The 22,315-nt window shown below is 44.7% G+C and overlaps 1 protein-coding gene across 1 annotated transcript in view; it reads right to left on the bottom strand.

Moving 5' to 3' along the window:
- Positions 1-243: 243 nt before the first annotated feature.
- CTCFL (CCCTC-binding factor like) overlaps positions 244-22,315 on the bottom strand; it is a 197,308-nt gene continuing 175,236 nt past the window's right edge. The window contains exon 10 of the mRNA XM_069201618.1: positions 244-252. Coding sequence (XP_069057719.1) covers positions 244-252 — 9 coding nt within the window. The remainder of the gene's footprint in view (positions 253-22,315) is intronic.

Raw genomic sequence — 22,315 nt, 5'->3', positions numbered from 1 at the left:
TTGCCAATGGATTTTGTAAGAGAAACATTCCCTGTCTACTGAATTTAGAGCCTTGAGAAAGCCCTAGGCTTTCAGTCATGTAAAGGGTGAAAAACGTGTCAGCTGTATTTTATGGAACTATTTTGCACTGAGGATTAACTGGATAAATAAACTACTAAATAAAGCCAATTTGTGAAAACCAAAGGATCATACTTCGACTCTTACTTTTAGATGGACTCACTTATTTACTTCTACAAGCAGCTGTCAGTATGGCTGAAAGTAAAAAAGAAAATAGTTATGATGAGGTTAATGCTGGCTGAACCCTGCACTTCTTTTTTTCCTTTAAATCACACTGCACTGTTGCACAACATGGCTAAACAAATATTGACAAAGCCAAAGAGCTCTCTTATATAAATGCAAGAGCTATTTGGCTTTGTAAATGTTTTTTTGTAACAAGGCAAGGAACGTGGGATGGGGCAGGCTGTTAAGAAGGAGCAAAAAACAATGCACAACAGGGTGGGAGGGGGCAAGTAACAAAGCTGCAGGGCGGCACAGTTTAAATTAGCAAAAACAAAAACAAAAGATTTGGAGGAAAAAAGTGCTATGATACAGCCAGCACTTGCCACTTCATAGCTCTTTTTTTGTTATGCAGGGGGGGGGGGCAACACAGACAGGAGGATGAGTGGTGAGGCAACAGGAGGGACAGTGGGAGGAGAGTGAGAGGAGTTAGGTGCGCAGTAGAAACAACACATCATGGGAAAGGAGTGGGAGGGACCAGAGAAGCAAACAACATTACGGAGAATCAACACAGCCCGGGTGGTGGAAGGGACTGGGCAACAGCTCAATGAGGGAGTTTGGTAGGGCAAACAACAGGGCAACCAACAACGATGGAAGAAGCAACAACGATGGCAAGAAATTACACCTAAGTAAGCAACTAAAAGGAACAAAATACTACATCTAAAAGCATGTGCAGTGAAAGGACACACAGGGGCATATTTACAAGCTCCTTTGCACCGCCTGTAAGGCCATATTTACAAGGACACGTAAAGCCACATTGAATGGCTTTTCATGGCCTTGAAAATATGGACAGAGTTGAAGCAGCGTAAGTCGCTGAGTTGACGCATCCTGTGACAGAGAGGTGTGCCATGGGCATTACGGTTTGTTTTCCCTTGTAACACCTTTGGCATTTGACACATTCCCAGATTTACAAGATTTCATAAACCTGGGAATGCGTCAAAAGCCTACGCCTCTCTAGGGGAGGCGTAAGTGAGGCGCAACAAGAAGAAATACCTTTATTTCTCATAGCTTTTCCTTTTTCTATGTGTGCTGCATTTTGCAGCACATTTAGAAAAAGGAAAAAGCCTCTCATGATTGTTTTGCACCATGGTGTAGTGGTGCCTTCGTTGGCACATGGTAGGCCATAGTGCGTCAGCGTAGGGGAAAAGGACAGGAATGTGCCATGCCTTAAAGATACAGCACATTCTTGCCCTTTTCTTTTGATGTAGGGCAGCGCAGCAAGAAGGCCTGCAGCGCTAACCTGCATCAAAAGATTGTAAATATGCCCCACAGTGGAACAAGGAAGCAGTACTCAGCCAAGCTCCAGAGGAGGGAGATACAATCAAACATCATGTAAAGCTGGCACACGCTGACCAAAGCAAAGCAAGAAAATGAGAGTGACAATGAAGCCAACCAGTGGTACGGAATGGATAGGTTTAAAGGGCCAGATGTATGAAATTCTAGGTTTGCAATTTCCTAATAGCGAATTTTAACATTTCTATTATTGAAATGTAGCAATGTGTCTCAGACACATTTAGCTATTCCCAGTGGGTCGCAAATGGACCTACCTCATCAATATTCATGAGGGATTTCGCAATTTGTGACCCACTGGGAATGGCCAAAATCACAGGGATGGTACCCTGCTGGGGTCAGCAGACCACAATGTCTGTGATTGCTTTTAAAATAAAGAATGATTTTTAAATGCAGCCCATTTTCCTTAAAGGAAAACTGGATGTGTTTCAAAAAGAAAACTGAACCTAGAGCTATAGTTAAGGTGCGACCATGGACCCTAAGTGGAACAAGAGAGATATGTGACCACTTAGCACTCCCAGTAGGATTACAGAGACTGATTAGAGGGATAAAGGAAAAGTACTAATCAATGGCACTGCTCATGTGCTGGTGGGTGCCATATAGGGTGTTGGGGGGTGGGGGGAGGTGGGAGAGGTTGCTTTTCGTTTCCAATATATATGTATGCTTTTTTCTGAATAAGAGTCATTGCTTATGTTTTTTTTTTTACCCCTTTGGATATGTTAAGTCCTGGTTTAAAAGCAAATTAAAAAACAATATAAAAAAAGAAAACTGAAAAGTGCTCTGTGGGGCCACTACATACTCTTTTAAAATGTTTGCACCACCCTTAGGGACCCCTTCCCATTTGCAAATGGGTTACTACCAACTTAAAGTTGGTGGTTAACTGCAAATGTTTTGCAACCACATTCCGGTCACAAAACATTCATATATCTCTCTGCACATCGCTATTAGGAAGGGAAACCTTTAGCACGCCCCTTCCTAAAACCGACTTGCAAACCTATTTTGCAATTCAGTAGTTGCTTACTGAATCTCAAAATAAAGTTTGAATGTACCTAAATGTTTTTTAGCAGTCGCAAACAGCCCGATTCTGTGAACTGCCCTCTTAGGGACCAATAAAAACCTTTGAACATGTTGCCCTAAACCCTTAACAAGCTGCTCCAATAAGCCACTGACAACTTAAATATATATATATTTTTTTTAAATGATTGAAGGGTGAAAGAAGGTTAATCCAAAAAACGTGTATGCATTCTTGAGTTTATCCTTAGAGAAACTATGGTGACAATACTGAAAAACATCTAGCACTTAATAGACAATGTTCATCAAAAAAGGTTCTCCTCCTGGCACTCAATGTCAAAAATGTATTCCACCAAAGAAACGGTGGTCCACTGAACAAACTTAAAAAAATTAGGCATAATTGTCCCAGGTTTTGAGAATGGGTACTGGCCGGATGTAAAGACCATGGACCTCATTTATATTTTGGTCACCGGCCTGTCCGTTGCCCATGGCAACTGAGGAAATTACTCCATCATCCTACAGAGATGCAGACGGCCAAAATTTACAAATGTCACAGGACCAGTGAAGCACTAGCATGAACCGCCTTCACGGCGACTTCAGTCAATAAGTAGTAATTTTGTCATTTGTCATATACCTCCGTCAACGTGACCTAGCTGTATAGCAAACTTACCAAGTTTTTTTATTTGAAAGTCCCAAAGTGTGATTTTCTTTTTTAAAATAAAAAAAGATTGCCTGCCTCATCATGGGAATTTCTTCCCAAGGCAAGTGAAACATTGAGGACTTTTTAATGCTCCTTAAAGCCACATTTTTCCTGATAGTGACAGGCACTGAAAAATGTTTATATCTTAGCACCTCTAAATTAGATGGGTGGTCATTCAGCTAAACCTCTGGCGGCCTTTCTTCCATCGGAGGAGTTTGACCACGGTGGAGAGGGAGTAGTCTCTGCCATCATTAGACTATGGTCCGCTCCCATTTAAATCAGGCGGGTGGACCATAGTCTTGTTGCAAAGGAGTTCCCACTTTGCTAGGATATAGATCGGGCCCCAGGTTGCTTTTTTCAGAGTCCCTCAATACATCAGTTGTCATCCCTGTTCTCTCCTGTTCAGGACACCACAAGGTTGAAATCAAGGACTAATAGAGAAAATGGATAGGCATATGATGTGTCAGATTAGGAGATCTGTTTGAGAAGGCAGTGATTAAATCTTTTGATACCCTGAAAAAGGAGTTTGACCTCCATAGAACAAAGAGATACAGATGCTGTAAAGCCCAGCACTGAAAAACCATCTGACAGGCTTCATGCACCAACGTCATGTTAAGAGCTTCAAGAGAAGGCTTACGAAATGGGGCAAGGAAAACACTGTTTCAGAAAAGTAGAAAATGCTGCTAAGTAATTGTTATAGAGTAAATTTTCAGGCCAACATAGATGGATGAAGGTGATAGGTCAAGAACTGGTAAGGGAGAAATGGGAGAATGTCTTTACCACAATGAGCTCCACAGCAAAGAGTGTGACAGCAAGTGAGGCTATGACAAATCTTATGTTGTATTGGTATCACATAAAGGGCACACTACACCATTGGTATAAGCAAAAATTAGACAACTGTTTGAGAGAATGTAGGAGATAGGGCACCCTGACACACATCTTTATGGGAGCTACAAACTATTCTGGGCAGATATTCTAGACGCCACAGATATAGGGCCTTATTACGAGTTCAGTGGATGGTTTAGGCCGTCCACTGAAGTTCCGACTGGAGGTTGCCGCCATAGTGGCTGCCTCTCCGCTGGGCCCATTAGGAGTTTCCCGCTAGGTCAGGGGGCAGAAACCTCGCTTTCTTCCAACTGGCCTAGTGAGAAACAGCCTACAGCATTGTCTCCGGTTTGTAATCGAGCCAGCAGCAATGCTGTAGGATGCAGGGTGCCCTACCACCCTCGCAATGTTCACTGTCTTCAAATCAGATAGTGAAAATTGTGATGGTGCTGGGGCCCCCTGCACCTGTTCCCACCAGCCTTTTTATGGCGGTGCTTCCACCACGAAAAGGCTGGCGGAGAACGAGATCGTAATCCTCATCCCGGGTGGATTAGGACCACTGCAACTGCCAGACCGCTGGAATCTCTGATCCTGGCGGTGCTGGTGGTCCCACACCGGCACGACCACCGTGGTGAAAATATAGCGCTCGGACCGCCGCATTGCGGTGGTCCAACCGGCATCCGCGAGTCTGACGGTCAATTGACCCCAGACTCATGATGAGGCCCATAATGTTTCAAATGAATGTTTATAGGTTTCTGCGTTACGCGTTTCTGGGCCTATTGATTAGACATTCCCACTTTATTCTCTAAGGAGGAAACAGATGTCACTTTTATTATGTGCAACAAGACAAGAAGTGATCGCTCTTTAAGGCAGAGCGAACGTTTCAGAAAAGAGAGTCGGTATTTTCATCTTTATGACCTCATGGAATGGAGAAACTCTCTGTGGTGATAGAATGGAAAGGGAAAGACTCTGAAACGGAATGGGTACTGTCCCTGACTTATCTGTTGACAGAGCTAAGAGAACTTAATTATTTTGATATTCATTTCGGAGCAAAGCCCTCCATAAAACATTCCTAAAATCATAAAATACAATATAAGATCTATAAAATACAATAGATTTCGTAGTTTCCATACAACATTAAACGTATGTGCTTGGCTGAGGAACTAATGGGGTGATGCTACCATTTGTGAGATTATAAATGGGTCAAGGCAACTTGCAAGCCGCAAAAACCTAATAGTATTAGATTATCTCGCAAAAGAACACACAGCAGCCTAGACTGGGGACTAGACACGGCCAGGCAGATAATCTAGGGTCCTGATTTAGTAGCCATCTAAGTACGTGGACACAATAGACAATTAGAGCCTTTTTTACAGCTCCACTTGAAGTTGCTGATTTAGGGGGTGGGAGTGGATATGTTTATTAATCAATATTATGGAACCTGGTTGTGAGTTATGTTTTGAACGTTAATCCCTAAAATAAAATAAAAATGAGACTGCTGGCTGCCATTTCTAAATAACGAGGATTTTTGTTCAACACCACTAAGTATAAATAAGATATGAGAGGCCATTGATGATATTTCCTTTGGAATCCCATATCAAAGCTTCCAAAGCTTGTCCGTGCTGGGTGATGGCTGCAGTGGTACGAGGAGGAGCAATCCAGCACATTTACGGCTAGGAGGAGTTTTCTGCAGAGATCCCAGGCAGTGTTAACTTGCATTACCAGGCTAGAATCTAAGTACAGACTCTTACAAGGTGAAGCCCAAGAAATAGGTAAGAAATGTGTGGATCCAGATTTACCAGGGAGACTTGTGGACAAAATACCTGATTGGAGGAGTTTTAACCTTTTAGATGCGGGCGTCGGCCACTGGCCGACGCCCACACTCCCTCCCTGGTGCGGGTCACGACCAGTGGCCGACACCAGGGAGGGGGTTAAAAATCCTCCGGTGCAATGCACCGGAGGATTATTATTATTTTTTTTTAAACCGTGGGAGACGCGGAAGAGCTTCCGCGTCTCCATCCCACCCCACTCCCGCCCCCGCTGACGTCACAGTTTTTCCCCACCGGAGAAGGAGAGAAGCAGGTAAGCGTTCTCTCTTTCTCCGGTGGGGAAAAAAAGGGCAAAACGGCCTCCCCAGATGCCAGTGAGGCATCGATGGAAAGGGGAGGCTCTCCCTTTCCATCGATGCCTCCCTGGCAAGGTTTCCTGGCCGTGGATCGCAGCGTGGATCCACGGCCAGGAAACGCCCCTAGGCACCAGGGATCTTCTTTGGGGGGGGTCGGCACCCTCGTAAAAGGGTCACCCCCCCCCGGGGGCAATATTTATTTATTTACACAGTTTTGGGGGGCGATCGCGCCCCCCACAATATAAAAATAAAATAAAAAAGAAAACAAAATGGCGGGGTCGGCCCTTGGAACACGGGCCGACCCCAGGGGGGAAAAAAAAAACATGTAGTTTTGCCTGGGGGGGGCGATCGCCCCCCCAGGGTAAAAAAAATAAAAATAAAAATAAAAAATTGTTGGTGGTCAGCCCTTAGGGTGACCATCAATGGGGCCATATTTGTTTTTTATACATGTGTGCTTTGCCAAGGGCAAGCACACATGTATAAAAAAAAAAAAGGTTTGTGACATGAGTGTCTTGTTTTCTTTCTCTCTCTCTCTCTCATATATATGTGTATATATGTATACAGACATATATATATATGGAAAATGTCACTTACCCAGTGTACATCTGTTCGTGGCATTAGTCGCTGCAGATTCACATGCTGTGCACATCCCGCCATCTGGTGTTGGGCTCGGAGTGTTACAAGTTGTTTTTCTTCGAAGAAGTCTTTTCGAGTCATGAGACCGAGGGACTCCTCCTATTTCGACTCCATTGCGCATGGGCGTCGACTCCATCTTAGATTGTTTTCCCCGCAGAGGGTGAGGTAGGAGTTGTGTATGCTAGTAATAGTGCCCATGCAATGGAGTGAATGCGTATGTACATAATGAAGTTTAAAGTAATATATTTACAAATGTACAAATGTTTAAGATCTACTTCTAAACGGCTGCAGGCTCCCGGGGAGGCGGGTGGGCGCATGTGAATCTGCAGCGACTAATGCCACGAACAGATGTACACTGGGTAAGTGACATTTTCCGTTCGATGGCATGTGTAGCTGCAGATACACATGCTGTGCATAGACTAGTAAGCAGTTATCTCCCCAAAAGCGGTGGTTCAGCCTGTAGGAGTTGAAGTAGTTTGAAATAATGTTCTTAGTACAGCTTGACCTACTGTTGCCTGTTGTGCAGTTAACACATCTACACAGTAGTGCTTGGTAAATGTATGAGGCGTAGACCATGTTGCTGCCTTACATATTTCGTTCATTGGAATATTTCCTAGAAAGGCCATGGTAGCACCTTTCTTTCTGGTTGAGTGTGCCTTTGGTGTAATAGGCAGTTCTCTTTTAGCTTTAAGATAGCAGGTTTGAATGCACTTAACTATCCATCTAGCAATGCCTTGTTTTGAAATTGGATTTCCTGTATGAGGTTTTTGAAAGGCAATAAATAGTTGTTTTGTCTTTCGAATTAGTTTTGTTCTGTCAATGTAGTACATTAGTGCTCTTTTGATGTCTAATGTATGTAGTGCTCTTTCAGCTACAGAATCTGGCTGTGGGAAGAACACTGGTAATTCTACCGTTTGATTCAAGTGGAATGGTGAGATTACTTTTGGTAAAAATTTAGGATTTGTCCGTAGAACAACTTTATTTTTGTGTATTTGAATAAATGGTTCTTGAATGGTAAATGCTTGAATTTCACTCACTCTTCTTAGAGATGTGATGGCAATTAAAAATGCAACTTTCCATGTTAAGTATTGCATTTCACAAGAGTGCATGGGCTCAAAAGGTGGACCCATGAGTCGTGTTAAGACAATGTTGAGGTTCCATGAAGGAACTGGTGGTGTTCTTGGTGGTATAATTCTCTTTAGGCCTTCCATAAACGCTTTTATGACTGGTATCCTAAATAATGAAGTTGAGTGCGTAATTTGCAGGTAAGCTGAAATTGCAGTAAGATGTATTTTAATGGAAGAGAAAGCTAGTTTTGATTTTTGCAAATGTAGTAAGTATCCTACTATATCTTTTGCAGATGCGTGTAAAGGTTGAATTTGATTATTATGGCAGTAATAAACACATCTTTTCCACTTATTTGCATAGCAGTGTCTAGTGGTAGGTTTTCTAGCTTGTTTTATGACCTCCATACATTCCTGTGTGAGGTCTAAGTGCCCGAATTCTAGGATTTCAGGAGCCAAATTGCTAGATTCAGCGATGCTGGATTTGGATGTCTGATCTGTTGTTTGTGTTGTGTTAACAGATCTGGTCTGTTTGGTAGTTTGACATGAGGTACTACTGAAAGGTCTAGTAGTGTTGTGTACCAAGGTTGCCTTGCCCATGTTGGTGCTATTAGTATGAGTTTGAGTTTGTTTTGACTCAACTTGTTTACTAGATATGGAAGAAGTGGGAGAGGGGGAAAAGCGTACGCAAATATCCCTGACCAGTTCATCCATAGTGCATTGCCCTGAGACTGATGTTGTGGGTACCTGGATGCGAAGTTTTGGCATTTTGAGTTTTCTTTTGTTGCAAATAGATCTATTTGTGGCGTTCCCCAAATTCGGAAGTAAGTGTTCAGTATTTGGGGGTGAATTTCCCATTCGTGGATCTGTTGGTGATCCCGAGAGAGATTGTCTGCTAACTGATTCTGAATCCCTGGAATAAATCGTGCTATTAGGCGAATGTGGTTGTGAATCGCCCAATGCCATATTTTTTGTGTCAGGAGACACAACTGTGTTGAGTGTGTTCCTCCCTGTTTGTTTAGGTAATACATTGTTGTCATGTTGTCTGTCTTGACAAGAGTGTATTTGTGGGTTATTATGGGTTGAAATGCTTTCAGTGCTAGAAACACCGCTAACAATTCTAAGTGATTTATATGAAACTGTCTTTGCTGAATGTCCCATTGTCCTTGGATGCTGTGCTGATTGAGGTGTGCTCCCCACCCTGTCATGGATGCATCTGTCGTTATTACGTATTGTGGCACTGGGTCTTGAAAAGGCCGCCCTTTGTTTAAATTTATACTGTTCCACCACTGAAGCGAGATCTATGTTTGGCGGTCTATCAACACCAGATCTAGAAGTTGACCCTGTGCTTGTGACCATTGTGATGCTAGGCACTGTTGTAAGGGCCGCATGTGCAGCCTTGCATTTGGGACAATGGCTATGCATGAAGACATCATGCCTAGCAGGTTCATTACCAATTTGACCTGTATCTTTTGGTTTGGATACATGGCTTGTATAACATTGTGAAATGTTTGGACTCTTTGTGGACTTGGAGTGGCAATTCCTTTTACTGTGTTGATTGTTGCCCCTAGGTATTGCTGTGTTTGACAAAGCAGAAGGTGTGACTTTGAGTAATTGATTGAGAAACCTAGTTTGTGTAGGGTTTCTATGACATAATTTGTGTGTTGTGAACACTGTATTTGCGTGTTGGTTTTGATTAACCAATCGTCTAGGTACGGAAACACATGTATTTGCTGCCTTCTGATATGTGCAGCTACTACTGCTAGACATTTTGTAAAAACTCTTGGCGCAGTTGTTATTCCGAATGGCAACACTTTGAATTGGTAATGTATCCCTTGGAATACAAACCTTAGGTACTTTCTGTGTGAAGGATGTATTGGTATATGGAAATATGCATCCTTTAGATCCAGTGTTGTCATGTAGTCTTGTTGTTTGAGCAGTGGGATTACTTCTTGTAATGTAACCATGTGAAAGTGGTCTGATTTGATGTATGTATTTAATATTCTGAGATCTAGTATAGGTCTTAGACTTTTGTCTTTTTTGGGTATCAGAAAGTACAGTGAGTAAACTCCTGTGTTTAATTCTTGTTTTGGTACTAATTCTATTGCCTCTTTTTGGAGCAATGCTTGAACTTCTAATCCTAGAAGATTTATATGTTGTTTTGACATACTGTGTGTTTTCGGTGGGATTGTTGGAGGGAATTCGAGAAATTCTATGCAATAACCATGCTGGATAATTGCTAGTACCCAAGTATCTGTTGTTATCTCCTCCCAATGTTTGTAAAATTGGCTTAGTCTTCCCCCCACAGGTGTTATGTGATGGGGATGTGTGACTTGTAAGTCACTGCTTATTTTGAGGAGTTTTGGGGCTTTGGAATTTTCCTCTATTTTTTTGGAATTGTCCCCCTCTATATTGCCCTCGAAAACTTCCCCGCTGATATTGGCTTTGGTAAGTGGGCCTTGTTTGTGATGTTGTGGTTTCTGTAGGTTGTCCTCGAAACCCTCCCCTAAAAGGTGTTTTGCGAAATGTGCCTCTGCTCTGCGGGGAGTAGAGTGCGCCCATGGCTTTTGCTGTATCAGTGTCTTTCTTGAGTTTATCAATAGCAGTGTCGACTTCCGGCCCAAACAACTGCTGTTCATTAAATGGCATATTTAGCACGGCTTGTTGAATTTCCGGTTTGAACGCTGACGTGCGCAGCCATGCGTGCCTTCTTATTGTTATTGCAGTATTTACTGTCCTTGCAGCCGTATCTGCTGCATCCATTGAGGACCGTATCTGATTATTAGAGATACTTTGTCCTTCTTCCACCACTTGTTGTGCTCTTTTTTGGAACTCCTTGGGTAAGTGTTCTATCAAATGTTGCATCTCATCCCAGTGAGCTCTATCATATCTTGCCAAAAGTGCTTGTGAATTGGCAATGCGCCATTGGTTTGCTGCTTGTGCTGCAACCCTTTTGCCCGCAGCATCAAATTTGCGACTCTCTTTGTCTGGAGGTGGTGCGTCCCCCGAGGTATGAGAGTTTGCTCTCTTACGAGCTGCCCCGACAACTACTGGGTCTGGTGTTAACTGCGTTGTAATATAAACTGGATCTGTTGGTGGTGGCTTGTACTTTTTCTCCACCCTTGGAGTTATGGCTCGGCCTTTAACAGGATCCTGAAAGATTTGTTTTGAATGTTTTAGCATTCCTGGGAGCATAGGTAGTCTTTGGTATTGGCTATGAGTGGAGGATAGCGTGTTAAACAAAAAGTCATCCTCAATTGGTTCGGAATGCAAGGTGACGTTATGGAAAGCAGCTGCCCTTGCGATCACCTGTGTGTAAGATGTACTGTTCTCAGGTGGGGACGGCCTGGCAGGGTACGAGTCTGGGCTGTTGTCCGATACTGGAGCATCGTAAAGGTCCCATGCATCAGGATCATCTTGACTCATGGTAGTATGAGTCGGGGAGTGCATCAGTGGAGGAGTTGCTACTGGTGATGTGTGCACTGATGGTGGTGGAGACGGTGGTGGAGTTGTTTTCCTTGCCACCTTTGCCTGTGGCTCCTTGTCCTTTTCTTGAAAGGCAAGTTTTCTTTTTATTTTAATTGGGGGAAGAGTGGTTATCTTCCCTGTGTCTTGTTGAATGTGGAGCCTCCTTTGAGTATAGTCTGGCTCTACTGCTTGAAGTTCCTCTCCGAATCTATGTTTTTGCATTTGGGAGGACAATCCTTGTTCCTCTGTATAGGAACCTGTTTTCGGCTCCGAGGCTGGATGTTTCGGAACCGAAACTTTTTCGGACGTCTTTTTAGGCTTCGTAGAAACCTTTGTAATTTTCGGCGTGGTGGTGTCTCGGTGCCGAATTTGTTCGGTGCCGCTGTCACGGTGCCGAAATTTCTCTGAGCCGATGTCTCGGGTCCGAGATTGCTGTGTGGCGGTATCTCGACCGGAGTCGGATGACTTCGACACCAGCGTGCCCTTTTTCGGTGCCTTGGATCGGTCACCTATTTTTTGGGTTAAGCCATGGCCTGTTGGCGGTGGCGTCCCCTGGGCTTTTGTTGACTTCTCGTGAGTCTTGATTTTCGACGTCTTACTCACGGTTTTGGTTGTTTCTTCGGCGTCGAGTTCTTCCGAATCCGACTCGCGGACGGAGAAAGCTTCTTCTTCCTCCTCGAAACGATCTTGACCTGTCGGCGTGGACGCCATTTGTAGTCTCCTGGCTCTTCGGTCTCTCAGCGTCTTCCTCGACCGAAACGCTCGACAGGCTTCACAAGTGTCCTCCTTGTGCTCGGGGGACAAGCACAAGTTACAGACCAGATGGTGATCCGTATACGGATACTTGTGATGGCATTTTGGGCAGAAGCGGAATGGGGTCCGTTCCATGAGCCTTGAAGTCGCACGTGGCCGGGCCGACCAGGCCCCGACGGGGGATCGAAGAAACCCCGAAGAGCCACCGGAGCTCTTCAAAATTCGGTGTCGATTTGTTCTAACTAACCCGATACCGAACGCAAACAATACTGACGTTTTTTTCCGAGATTCTAACTAACTTTCCGACCTGAAACACGGAGCGAAAAGGAACACGTCCGAACCCGATGGCGGAAAAAAAACAATCTAAGATGGAGTCGACGCCCATGGGCAATGGAATCGAAGTGGGAGGAGTCCCTCGGTCTCGTGACTCGAAAAGACTTCTTCGAAGAAAAACAACTTGTAACACTCCGAGCCCAACACCAGACGGCGGACTGTGCACAGCATGTGTATCTGCAGCTACACATGCCATCGAACATATATATATATATATTTTTTTTTTCAGGACAAGCATTGCAGCATCCATGTGCTGCTTTTCTGACTTGTTGGTGTGTATCTGGGCTTCTGACAACGCCCACCTCACGCCCATCACTACCACTCGTTCGTGGGCTTGCCCTTCAAAAATCCTTTGATGACATTGCAAAATGATTTACCTTTGTCCCTCCTTGGGGAGGTTTTGTTACCGCCCTGGCCATCGCCCCTGGTACATGGCTAATTGAACTTTTGCTGTTACGTTTAACTGCGAGCAAACTTCTTTTCCTTTTGTGTAACTCTTCACATGATGCTCATGGTGGCCGTGGCGCTGTGTATCGGCTCTCTTATGTGAAAGAGGTTAACTTTCAATTATCAATTTATGTGGCAAGAAAAGTTGGGGTAGAAGTTTATAATGCTAATAGCTCTAACTCGAGCAGATGCCAGACCCATTGCATTGTAAATGCTTGTTATTCTTGTGTTTGTTGTTTTATAATGGTGAACAATTTCACTGCACTCCACGAGGACCGTGATCAAGACTCCTTGGTGAGTTGAAACACGTTGGTGGTTATTGACTGCAATAAAATACACGTTTATTTGTACTTCGTGGAGTGCAGTGAAATTTTTCGGCATTAGATAATTTCTAGATTGGTCTTCTCTGTCACTGGGCACCGGCAGTGGAGTGTGCCGCCCAGCAACCCTTCAACCACTTTGTTTCTAAACATATATATATATATATATATATATATATATATATATATATATGCAACACAAATTGGTTAAAAAGATTGTTGCGCAGTGCACTCCACTGCCGGTGCTCAGTGATGGAGGAGAGCAACCTCAAAAATATTTTGTGAACAAGAATCTCACCGCACTCCACGAGGTTCAAATTGACATGTTTTATTGCAAGCATAAAATAATGAAAGAAAAGAGAGACTCATTTACTGTGATCAAGAATCCTTGAGAGTCGAAACGCGTACGTGGCTGTTGCTTGCAATAAAAGATGCCAATTTGAACCTCGTGGAGTGGGGTGAGAATCTTGTTCACACAATATATATATATATATATATATATATATATATATATATATATATATATGCATGCCTTTTCTGTAGTGGCAGTTGACATAAAGTAGCTGAGTGGATTAGTAAAGGCAAGCGTTACCTGCGCTTTAAAACAAATGTAATGCCAGGGGGACTATGGAGATATGAGTGGCACTTTTGCTGGGTAGTACTGAGGGAATTAGAAGAGGAGGTAATGGGAGGCAGAGCACCAAAAATGACTGTTGCACAGGGTGTGTGGTAAGGTGAAGTAATACATTCTTTTTTTGTTTTTTTCAGTGTTTTCAGAGAATCTGCAGAATTGGAGAAGAAGCAAAGGTAAGGTGACGACATTTCCTGTTGTACACAACAAACATACCCACAAGCAATTTTGTGACTATCTGCCTTCTACGTAGGCTAGTAATTTAGAGGGACAGTTTAGCCAGTTGCAGAGATGGCGTCTCGTTGGATGACTGCTGATCAAGCCCTAGCTCGGGTTATGGAGGACAGTTCTGATGTAGGCTCAGAGACTGAGACAGCAGACACTGAGACAGCATCTCAGGGAGAGGACAATGGGGCAGATTCTGGGAGTGATTTTTCAGTCGGCGGAGTCCCATCTGACGACACCTCTTCCAGTGAGTCTGAAGGAGACAATGACGACATCCGTGCTGTCCCTTCGCAAGCACATTCTAGGCAGCGGGACCACATTGGGTTAGCCGAACCCAGAGAGCATGTGCTTGCTGCCGCAAGCACAGAGAGAGTGCTCTCTTGGCAGCCCCCCTGTTTGGTTCAGCCCCAAATTCCACCTTTTACTGGTGACGCTGGATGTAAAGTCGATACAGCTAACTTTTTGCCAGTCGACTACATCTATCTGTTTTTGGATGTTGACTTTCTTCAGAAAGTTGTGCAACAAACAAATTTGCGTGCAGACCAATTTCTGAGGGAGTGCGGAGGCGCTCTAGGGCCCCGTTCTAGGGCACGCCAGTGGACTCCCACTTCGCTGGCGGAGTTGAAGATATTTTTGGGCCTTACGCTCAAAATGGGGTTAGTACAGAAACCCACCTTGCAGTCCTACTGGACGACTCGCACGGTTTGGGTAACTCCCATCTTCGCACCATACATGAGCAGAGATCGTTTTTTGCTACTGCAGCGCATGCTGCATTTTAATGACAATTCTGCTGCATTGCCCCGGGACCATTCAGATCATGACAGGTTGTTCAAAATTCAGACTGTCGTGGAACATTTGTCTGCCAGGTTTCCAGAGATCTATACTCCTGGAAAGAATATAGCAGTCGATGAGTCCTTGATCCTGTACAAAGGACGGCTGCTTTTCAGACAGTACATTGCGAGCAAAAGAGCTCGCTATGGCATAAAGCTGTACATGCTGTGTGAGAGCTCTACTGGCTATGTGTACAGCCTGAGAGTGTATACAGGGAAGGATTCTACCCTAAACCCTGTAGGTTGCCCTCCTGCGTTAGGGGTCACAGGTAAGATTGTATGGGAACTTGTCCAGCCACTTCTTCACAAAGGTTATAACCTTTATGTGGACAATTTCTATACAGGAGTAGAGCTGTTCAGTGAGCTCTACAAAGCTGGCACTGTGGCCTGCGGTACAGTTCGTTGTAACCGCAAAGGATTCCCGCGGGAGCTTGTTTGCAAGAAGCTCCAGAAATCACAGAGTACTGCATTGCGTTCTAACGAACTGCTCGCAGTCAAGTTCCTAGATAGACGTGATGTATACGTGCTCACTACAATTCATGATGAGAGCACTTCTCCCATCACGGTTTGGGGTCAGATGGCCGAAGTCCACAAGCCCATCTGTATACTCGATTACAATAAGTACATGGGTGGAATGGACAAGAACGACCAGGTTCTTCAACCATAAAATGCATGTCGTAAAACTCGCACTTGGTACAAGAAACTGTTTACCCACCTGATTCAGATGGCAACATATAATGCGTATGTTGTTTACCGTCAGACAACAACAGGAAGACTCATGACTTTCCTTGACTTCCAGTTGTCTGTAATTAAAAGCCTCACTGCTGTTACAGAAGAAGCAGCAGCCTCCACCTCATATGTTCTGGAGGATGTGGCAAGGCTGCAGGAGCGACACTTTGCTGATCGCATACCTAAAACACCCAAAAAGGATCGTCCATGTCGTCGCTGTAAAGTGTGCTCAAAGCATGGAAAGCGGCAGGAGAGTCGGTATTACTGTCCCCAGTGTCCATCACAACCAGGCCTCTGTATCCCTACTTGCTTTACGTTGTATCATACTAAAGCAAAGTTCTGGGAAATCGACTGAGGTTGAGCTGCTGTTGGGTAATCCTTTCAGTAGCAGTGCATGGATACCGAACGTCCATGGGCCACTGCTTCGTTAGGCAAGGAGCCACAGAATTTTACTTCATCATGGACTTCCTTTTGGCGTGGTCGGTGTTCTGTTCAATTAACATGCATTTTCTTCCCCCTACTGCATATACTAGTGGACAGAACATATGCCACATTGCCACGGAGTACCCTTTCTTCACCTGCATGTCTACCTTACTTTCAACGGTAGATATGCTCTCTCAGTTTGAGGAATCACTTTGTAGGGCATACTTGGAAACCCCCAACTTGCTTCCACAAACTAGTATAGGTTCACTTGGCTATTATACAGGATTAGCCAGGACGCTGATGAGAACAGAGACATGGATGGGTAAGGAAAGCTTATGCCTTCACAGGGTTATTGCACAGGTAGAAGGCAGATAGTAAAGGTAGTACAGATGTACATCATCTACACCTATGGATTCAAGCCCATTGGTGCCATCCCAGCAATGAAGGAGAATGACTTGTATAGGTCAGTGTTTGACCTGCTTTTCATGTTCATCCTCCATCAGAACTTAGTAGATGTTCAGTTTGCTGTATAAGTGCATTATAGTCACATCACTGCACATAATGTTGGCTGGGACATATGCTACTTCTCATGGACTCCCCTATGTACCAAACACTACCCTTTTCCATAGCCTATGGCCTTCTCTTTAGGGAACATCATGAGAAATCCCCAGCATGTCTCCCTTAGTTTCAAAGGTAGATATGCTCACTCAGTTCGAGGAATCGCTTTGTACGGCATACTCGGACACCCCCAACTTGCATCCACAAACTGGAAGGAGTTGGATTTAGCACAGAGAGTGCGTTAAAGGCGCATGAAAAACATGTCTTCCTGAGCCTCAGGTGGCTGTCACAGGAGTCATTAGTAAAGGTTTGTTACGCATGCATTTGGTAATGTTAAGGAAGAAGGAGGCAGGTAGCCTATGACCTTCTCTTTAGGTAACAGCATGAGAAATCCCCAGCATGTCTCCCTTAGTTTCAAAGGTAAATATGCTCACTCAGTTCGAGGAATCGCTTTGTACGGCATACTCGGACACCCCCAACTTGCATCCACAAACTGGAAGGAGTTGGATTTAGCACAGAGAGTGCGTTAAAGGCGCATGAAAAACATGTCTTCCTGAGCCTCAGGTGGCTGTCACAGGAGTCATTAGTAAAGGTTTGTTACGCATGCATTTGGTAATGTTAAGGAAGAAGGAGGCAGTTACTTGACAGGTGGTAAAATGTAGTCAAACTTATTCCGTTCTGTGGCGTGTGAATGTGATGGGCCCTTGTCTGGCAGCGGTAAGTTAATGTGAGTGGAGTGATTGATTGGATTGGGCCCGTGGCTGGCGATATGAAAGGGTTGTTTGTTGTGCGTGAATGGCGTGTGAATGGACCATAAAGAGGTTGGTGCCTGGACGCGGCTTGATGCCCACCTTCAGAAGGCTTGGTTTCAATATTCAGATACTTTGAAAAGTAATCATGCTTTGAAACCATAATTTCTGGAGGTGCTAAAACCAACCAGTGTGAGTGGTGGGTTAACTTTAACAAACTAGTACCAGGGGAGTCCAAGGGTAGAGGACTTGCATGGCTCTCACCAGTTTTCCTTCACCCAGAATCCCCTTGAAATTACATTATGTGCTTAAAAAACACATTTTCCTTGCATTCCAATGAGCAGAAGTCCAGGGATCTGCAGGGATCCTCAAAATTCCTACCACCCAGTGTTTCCCCACTTGTCCTGATAAAAACACAACCCCGCTTGTGTGCCTGCGCCTAGTGCCTGCTTCAGGAATGAATCACTCCAGGGTTAACAGTAGACCTCAAGCAAGGACTACCATTGAGCCTTGTGTGATCCATTCCTGTCGCGGGCGCTAGGCCTACCCACACAAGTGAGGTATCATTTTTATCAGGAGACTTGGGGGAACGCTGGGTGGAAGGAAATTTGTGGCTCCTCTCAGATTCCAGAACTTTCTGTCACCGAAATGTGAGGAAAACTTGTTTTTTTAGCCACTTTTTGAGGTTTGCAAAGGATTCTGGGTAACAGAACATGGTCAGAGCCCCGCAAGTCACCCCATCTTGGATTCCCCTAGGTCTCTAGTTTTAAAAAATGCACAGGTTTGGTAGGTTTCCCTATGTGCCGGCTGAGCTAGAGGCCTAAATCTACAGGTAGGCACTTTGCAAAAACCAGCTCTGTATTTTGTCAAAAAATAGGATGTGTCCACGTTGTGTTTTGGGGCATTTCCTGTCGCGGGCGCTAGGCCTACCCACACAAGTGAGGTATCATTTTTATCGGGAGACTTGGGGGAACGCTGGGTGGAAGGAAATTTGTGTCTCCTCTCAGATTCCAGAACTTTCTGTCACCGAAATGTGAGGAAAACTTGGTTTTTTAGCCACTTTTTGAGGTTTGCAAAGGATTCTGGGTAACAGAACCTGGTCAGAGCCCCGCAAGTCACCCCATCTTGGATTCCCCTAGGTCTCTAGTTTTCAAAAATGCACAGGTTTGGAAGGTTTCCCTATGTGCTGGCTGAGCTAGAGGCCAAAATCTACAGGTAGGCACTTTGCAAAAAACAGCTCTGTATTTTGTCAAAAAATCGGATGTGTCCACGTTGTGTTTTGGGGCATTTCCTGTCGCGGGCGCTAGGCCTACCCACACAAGTGAGGTATCATTTTTATCGGGAGACTTGGGGGAACGCTGGGTGGAAGGAAATTTGTGGCTCCTCTCAGATTCCAGAACTTTCTGTCACCGAAATGTGAGGAAAACTTGTTTTTAGCCACTTTTTTAGGTTTGCAAAGGATTCTGGGTAACAGAACATGGTCAGAGCCCCGCAAGTCACCCCATCTTGGATTCCCCTAGGTCTCTAGTTTTCAAAAATGCACAGGTTTGGTAGGTTTCCCTATGTGCCGGCTGAGCTAGAGGCCAAAATCTACAGGTAGGCACTTTGCAAAAAACAGCTCTGTATTTTGTCAAAAAATGGGATGTGTCCACGTTGTGTTTTGGGGCATTTCTTGTCACGGGCGCTAGGCCTACCCACACAAGTGACGTATCATTTTTATCGGGAGACTTGGGGGAACGCTGGGTGGAAGGAAATTTGTGGCTCCTCTCAGATTCCAGAACTTTCTGTCACCGAAATGTGAGGAAAACTTGTTTTTTTAGCCACTTTTTGAGGTTTGCAAAGGATTCTGGGTAACAGAACATGGTCAGAGCCCCGCAAGTCACCCCATCTTGGATTTCCCTATGTCTTTAGTTTTCAAAAATGCACAGGTTTGGTAGGTTTCCCTATGTGCCGGCTGAGCTAGAGGCCAAAATCTACAGGTAGGCACTTTGCAAAAAACAGCTCTGTATTTTGTCAAAAAATGGGATGTGTTCACGTTCTGTTTTGGGGCATTTCTTGTCGCGGGCGCTAGGCCTACCCACACAAGTGACGTATCATTTTTTTTCGGGAGACTTGGGGGAACGCTGGGTGGAAGGAAATTTGTGGCTCCTCTCAGATTCCAGAATTTCTGTCACCGAAATGTGAGGAAAACTTGTTTTTTTAGCCACTTTTTGAGGTTTGCAAAGGATTCTGGGTAACAGAACCTGGTCAAAGCCCCACGAGTCACCCCATCTTGGATTCCCCTAGGTCTCTAGTTTTCACAAATGCACAGGTTTGGTAGGTTTCCCTATGTGTGGCTGAGCTAGAGGCCAAAATCTACAGGTAGGCACTTTGCAAAAAACAGCTCTGTATTTTGTCAAAAAATGGGATGTGTCCACATTGTGTTTTGGGGCATTTCCTGTCGCGGGCGCTAGGCCTACCCACACAAGTGAGGTATCATTTTTATCAGGAGACTTGGGGGAACGCTGGGTGGAAGGAAATTTGTGGCTCCTCTCAGATTCCAGAACTTTCTGTCACCGAAATGTGAGGAAAACTTGTTTTTTTAGCCACTTTTTGAGGTTTGCAAAGGATTCCGGGTAACAGAACCTGGTCAGAGCCCCACAAATCACCCCATCTTGGATTCCCCTAGGTCTCTAGTTTTCAAAAATGCACAGGTTTGGTAGGTTTCCCTATGTGCCTGCTAAGCTAGAGGCCAAAATCTACAGGTAGGCACTTTGCAAAAAACAGCTCTGTATTTTGTCAAAAAATGGGATGTGTCCATGTTGTGTTTTGCGGCATTTCCTGTCGCGGGCGCTAGGCCTACCCACACAAGTGAGGTATCATTTTTATCGGGAGACTTGGGGGAACGCTGGGTGGAAGGAAATTTGTGGCTCCTCTCAGATTCCAGAACTTTCTGTCACCGAAATGGGAGGAAAACTTGTTTTTTTAGCCACTTTTTGAGGTTTGCAAAGGATTCTGGGTAACAGAAACTGGTCAGAGCCCCACGAGTCACCCCATCTTGGATTCCCCTAGGTCTCTAGTTTTCAAAAATGCACAGGTTTGGTAGGTTTCCCTATGTGCCGGCTGAGCTAGAGGCCTAAATCTACAGGTAGGCACTTTGCAAAAACCAGCTCTGTATTTTGTCAAAAAATAGGATGTGTCCACGTTGTGTTTTGGGGCATTTCCTGTCGCGGGCGCTAGGCCTACCCACACAAGTGAGGTATCATTTTTATCGGGAGACTTGGGGGAACGCTGGGTGGAAGGAAATTTGTGTCTCCTCTCAGATTCCAGAACTTTCTGTCACCGAAATGTGAGGAAAACTTGGTTTTTTAGCCACTTTTTGAGGTTTGCAAAGGATTCTGGGTAACAGAACCTGGTCAGAGCCCCGCAAGTCACCCCATCTTGGATTCCCCTAGGTCTCTAGTTTTCAAAAATGCACAGGTTTGGAAGGTTTCCCTATGTGCTGGCTGAGCTAGAGGCCAAAATCTACAGGTAGGCACTTTGCAAAAAACAGCTCTGTATTTTGTCAAAAAATCGGATGTGTCCACGTTGTGTTTTGGGGCATTTCCTGTCGCGGGCGCTAGGCCTACCCACACAAGTGAGGTATCATTTTTAACGGGAGACTTGGGGGAACGCTGGGTGGAAGGAAATTTGTGGCTCCTCTCAGATTCCAGAACTTTCTGTCACCGAAATGTGAGGAAAACTTGTTTTTTTAGCCACTTTTTGAGGTTTGCAAAGGATTCCGGGTAACAGAACCTGGTCAGAGCCCCACAAATCACCCCATCTTGGATTCCCCTAGGTCTCTAGTTTTCAAAAATGCACAGGTTTGGTAGGTTTCCCTATGTGCCTGCTAAGCTAGAGGCCAAAATCTACAGGTAGGCACTTTGCAAAAAACAGCTCTGTATTTTGTCAAAAAATGGGATGTGTCCATGTTGTGTTTTGCGGCATTTCCTGTCGCGGGCGCTAGGCCTACCCACACAAGTGAGGTATCATTTTTATCGGGAGACTTGGGGGAACGCTGGGTGGAAGGAAATTTGTGGCTCCTCTCAGATTCCAGAACTTTCTGTCACCGAAATGGGAGGAAAACTTGTTTTTTTAGCCACTTTTTGAGGTTTGCAAAGGATTCTGGGTAACAGAAACTGGTCAGAGCCCCACGAGTCACCCCATCTTGGATTCCCCTAGGTCTCTAGTTTTCAAAAATGCACAGGTTTGGTAGGTTTCCCTATGTGCCGGCTGAGCTAGAGGCCTAAATCTACAGGTAGGCACTTTGCAAAAACCAGCTCTGTATTTTGTCAAAAAATAGGATGTGTCCACGTTGTGTTTTGGGGCATTTCCTGTCGCGGGCGCTAGGCCTACCCACACAAGTGAGGTATCATTTTTATCGGGAGACTTGGGGGAACGCTGGGTGGAAGGAAATTTGTGTCTCCTCTCAGATTCCAGAACTTTCTGTCACCGAAATGTGAGGAAAACTTGGTTTTTTAGCCACTTTTTGAGGTTTGCAAAGGATTCTGGGTAACAGAACCTGGTCAGAGCCCCGCAAGTCACCCCATCTTGGATTCCCCTAGGTCTCTAGTTTTCAAAAATGCACAGGTTTGGAAGGTTTCCCTATGTGCTGGCTGAGCTAGAGGCCAAAATCTACAGGTAGGCACTTTGCAAAAAACAGCTCTGTATTTTGTCAAAAAATCGGATGTGTCCACGTTGTGTTTTGGGGCATTTCCTGTCGCGGGCGCTAGGCCTACCCACACAAGTGAGGTATCATTTTTAACGGGAGACTTGGGGGAACGCTGGGTGGAAGGAAATTTGTGGCTCCTCTCAGATTCCAGAACTTTCTGTCACCGAAATGTGAGGAAAACTTGTTTTTAGCCACTTTTTGAGGTTTGCAAAGGATTCTGGGTAACAGAACATGG

The sequence above is a fragment of the Pleurodeles waltl genome, chromosome 7 (assembly GCF_031143425.1).
Source record: "Pleurodeles waltl isolate 20211129_DDA chromosome 7, aPleWal1.hap1.20221129, whole genome shotgun sequence".
Classification (NCBI taxonomy): domain Eukaryota; kingdom Metazoa; phylum Chordata; class Amphibia; order Caudata; family Salamandridae; genus Pleurodeles; species Pleurodeles waltl.
This window is presented reverse-complemented; position numbering and strand designations above follow the sequence as displayed.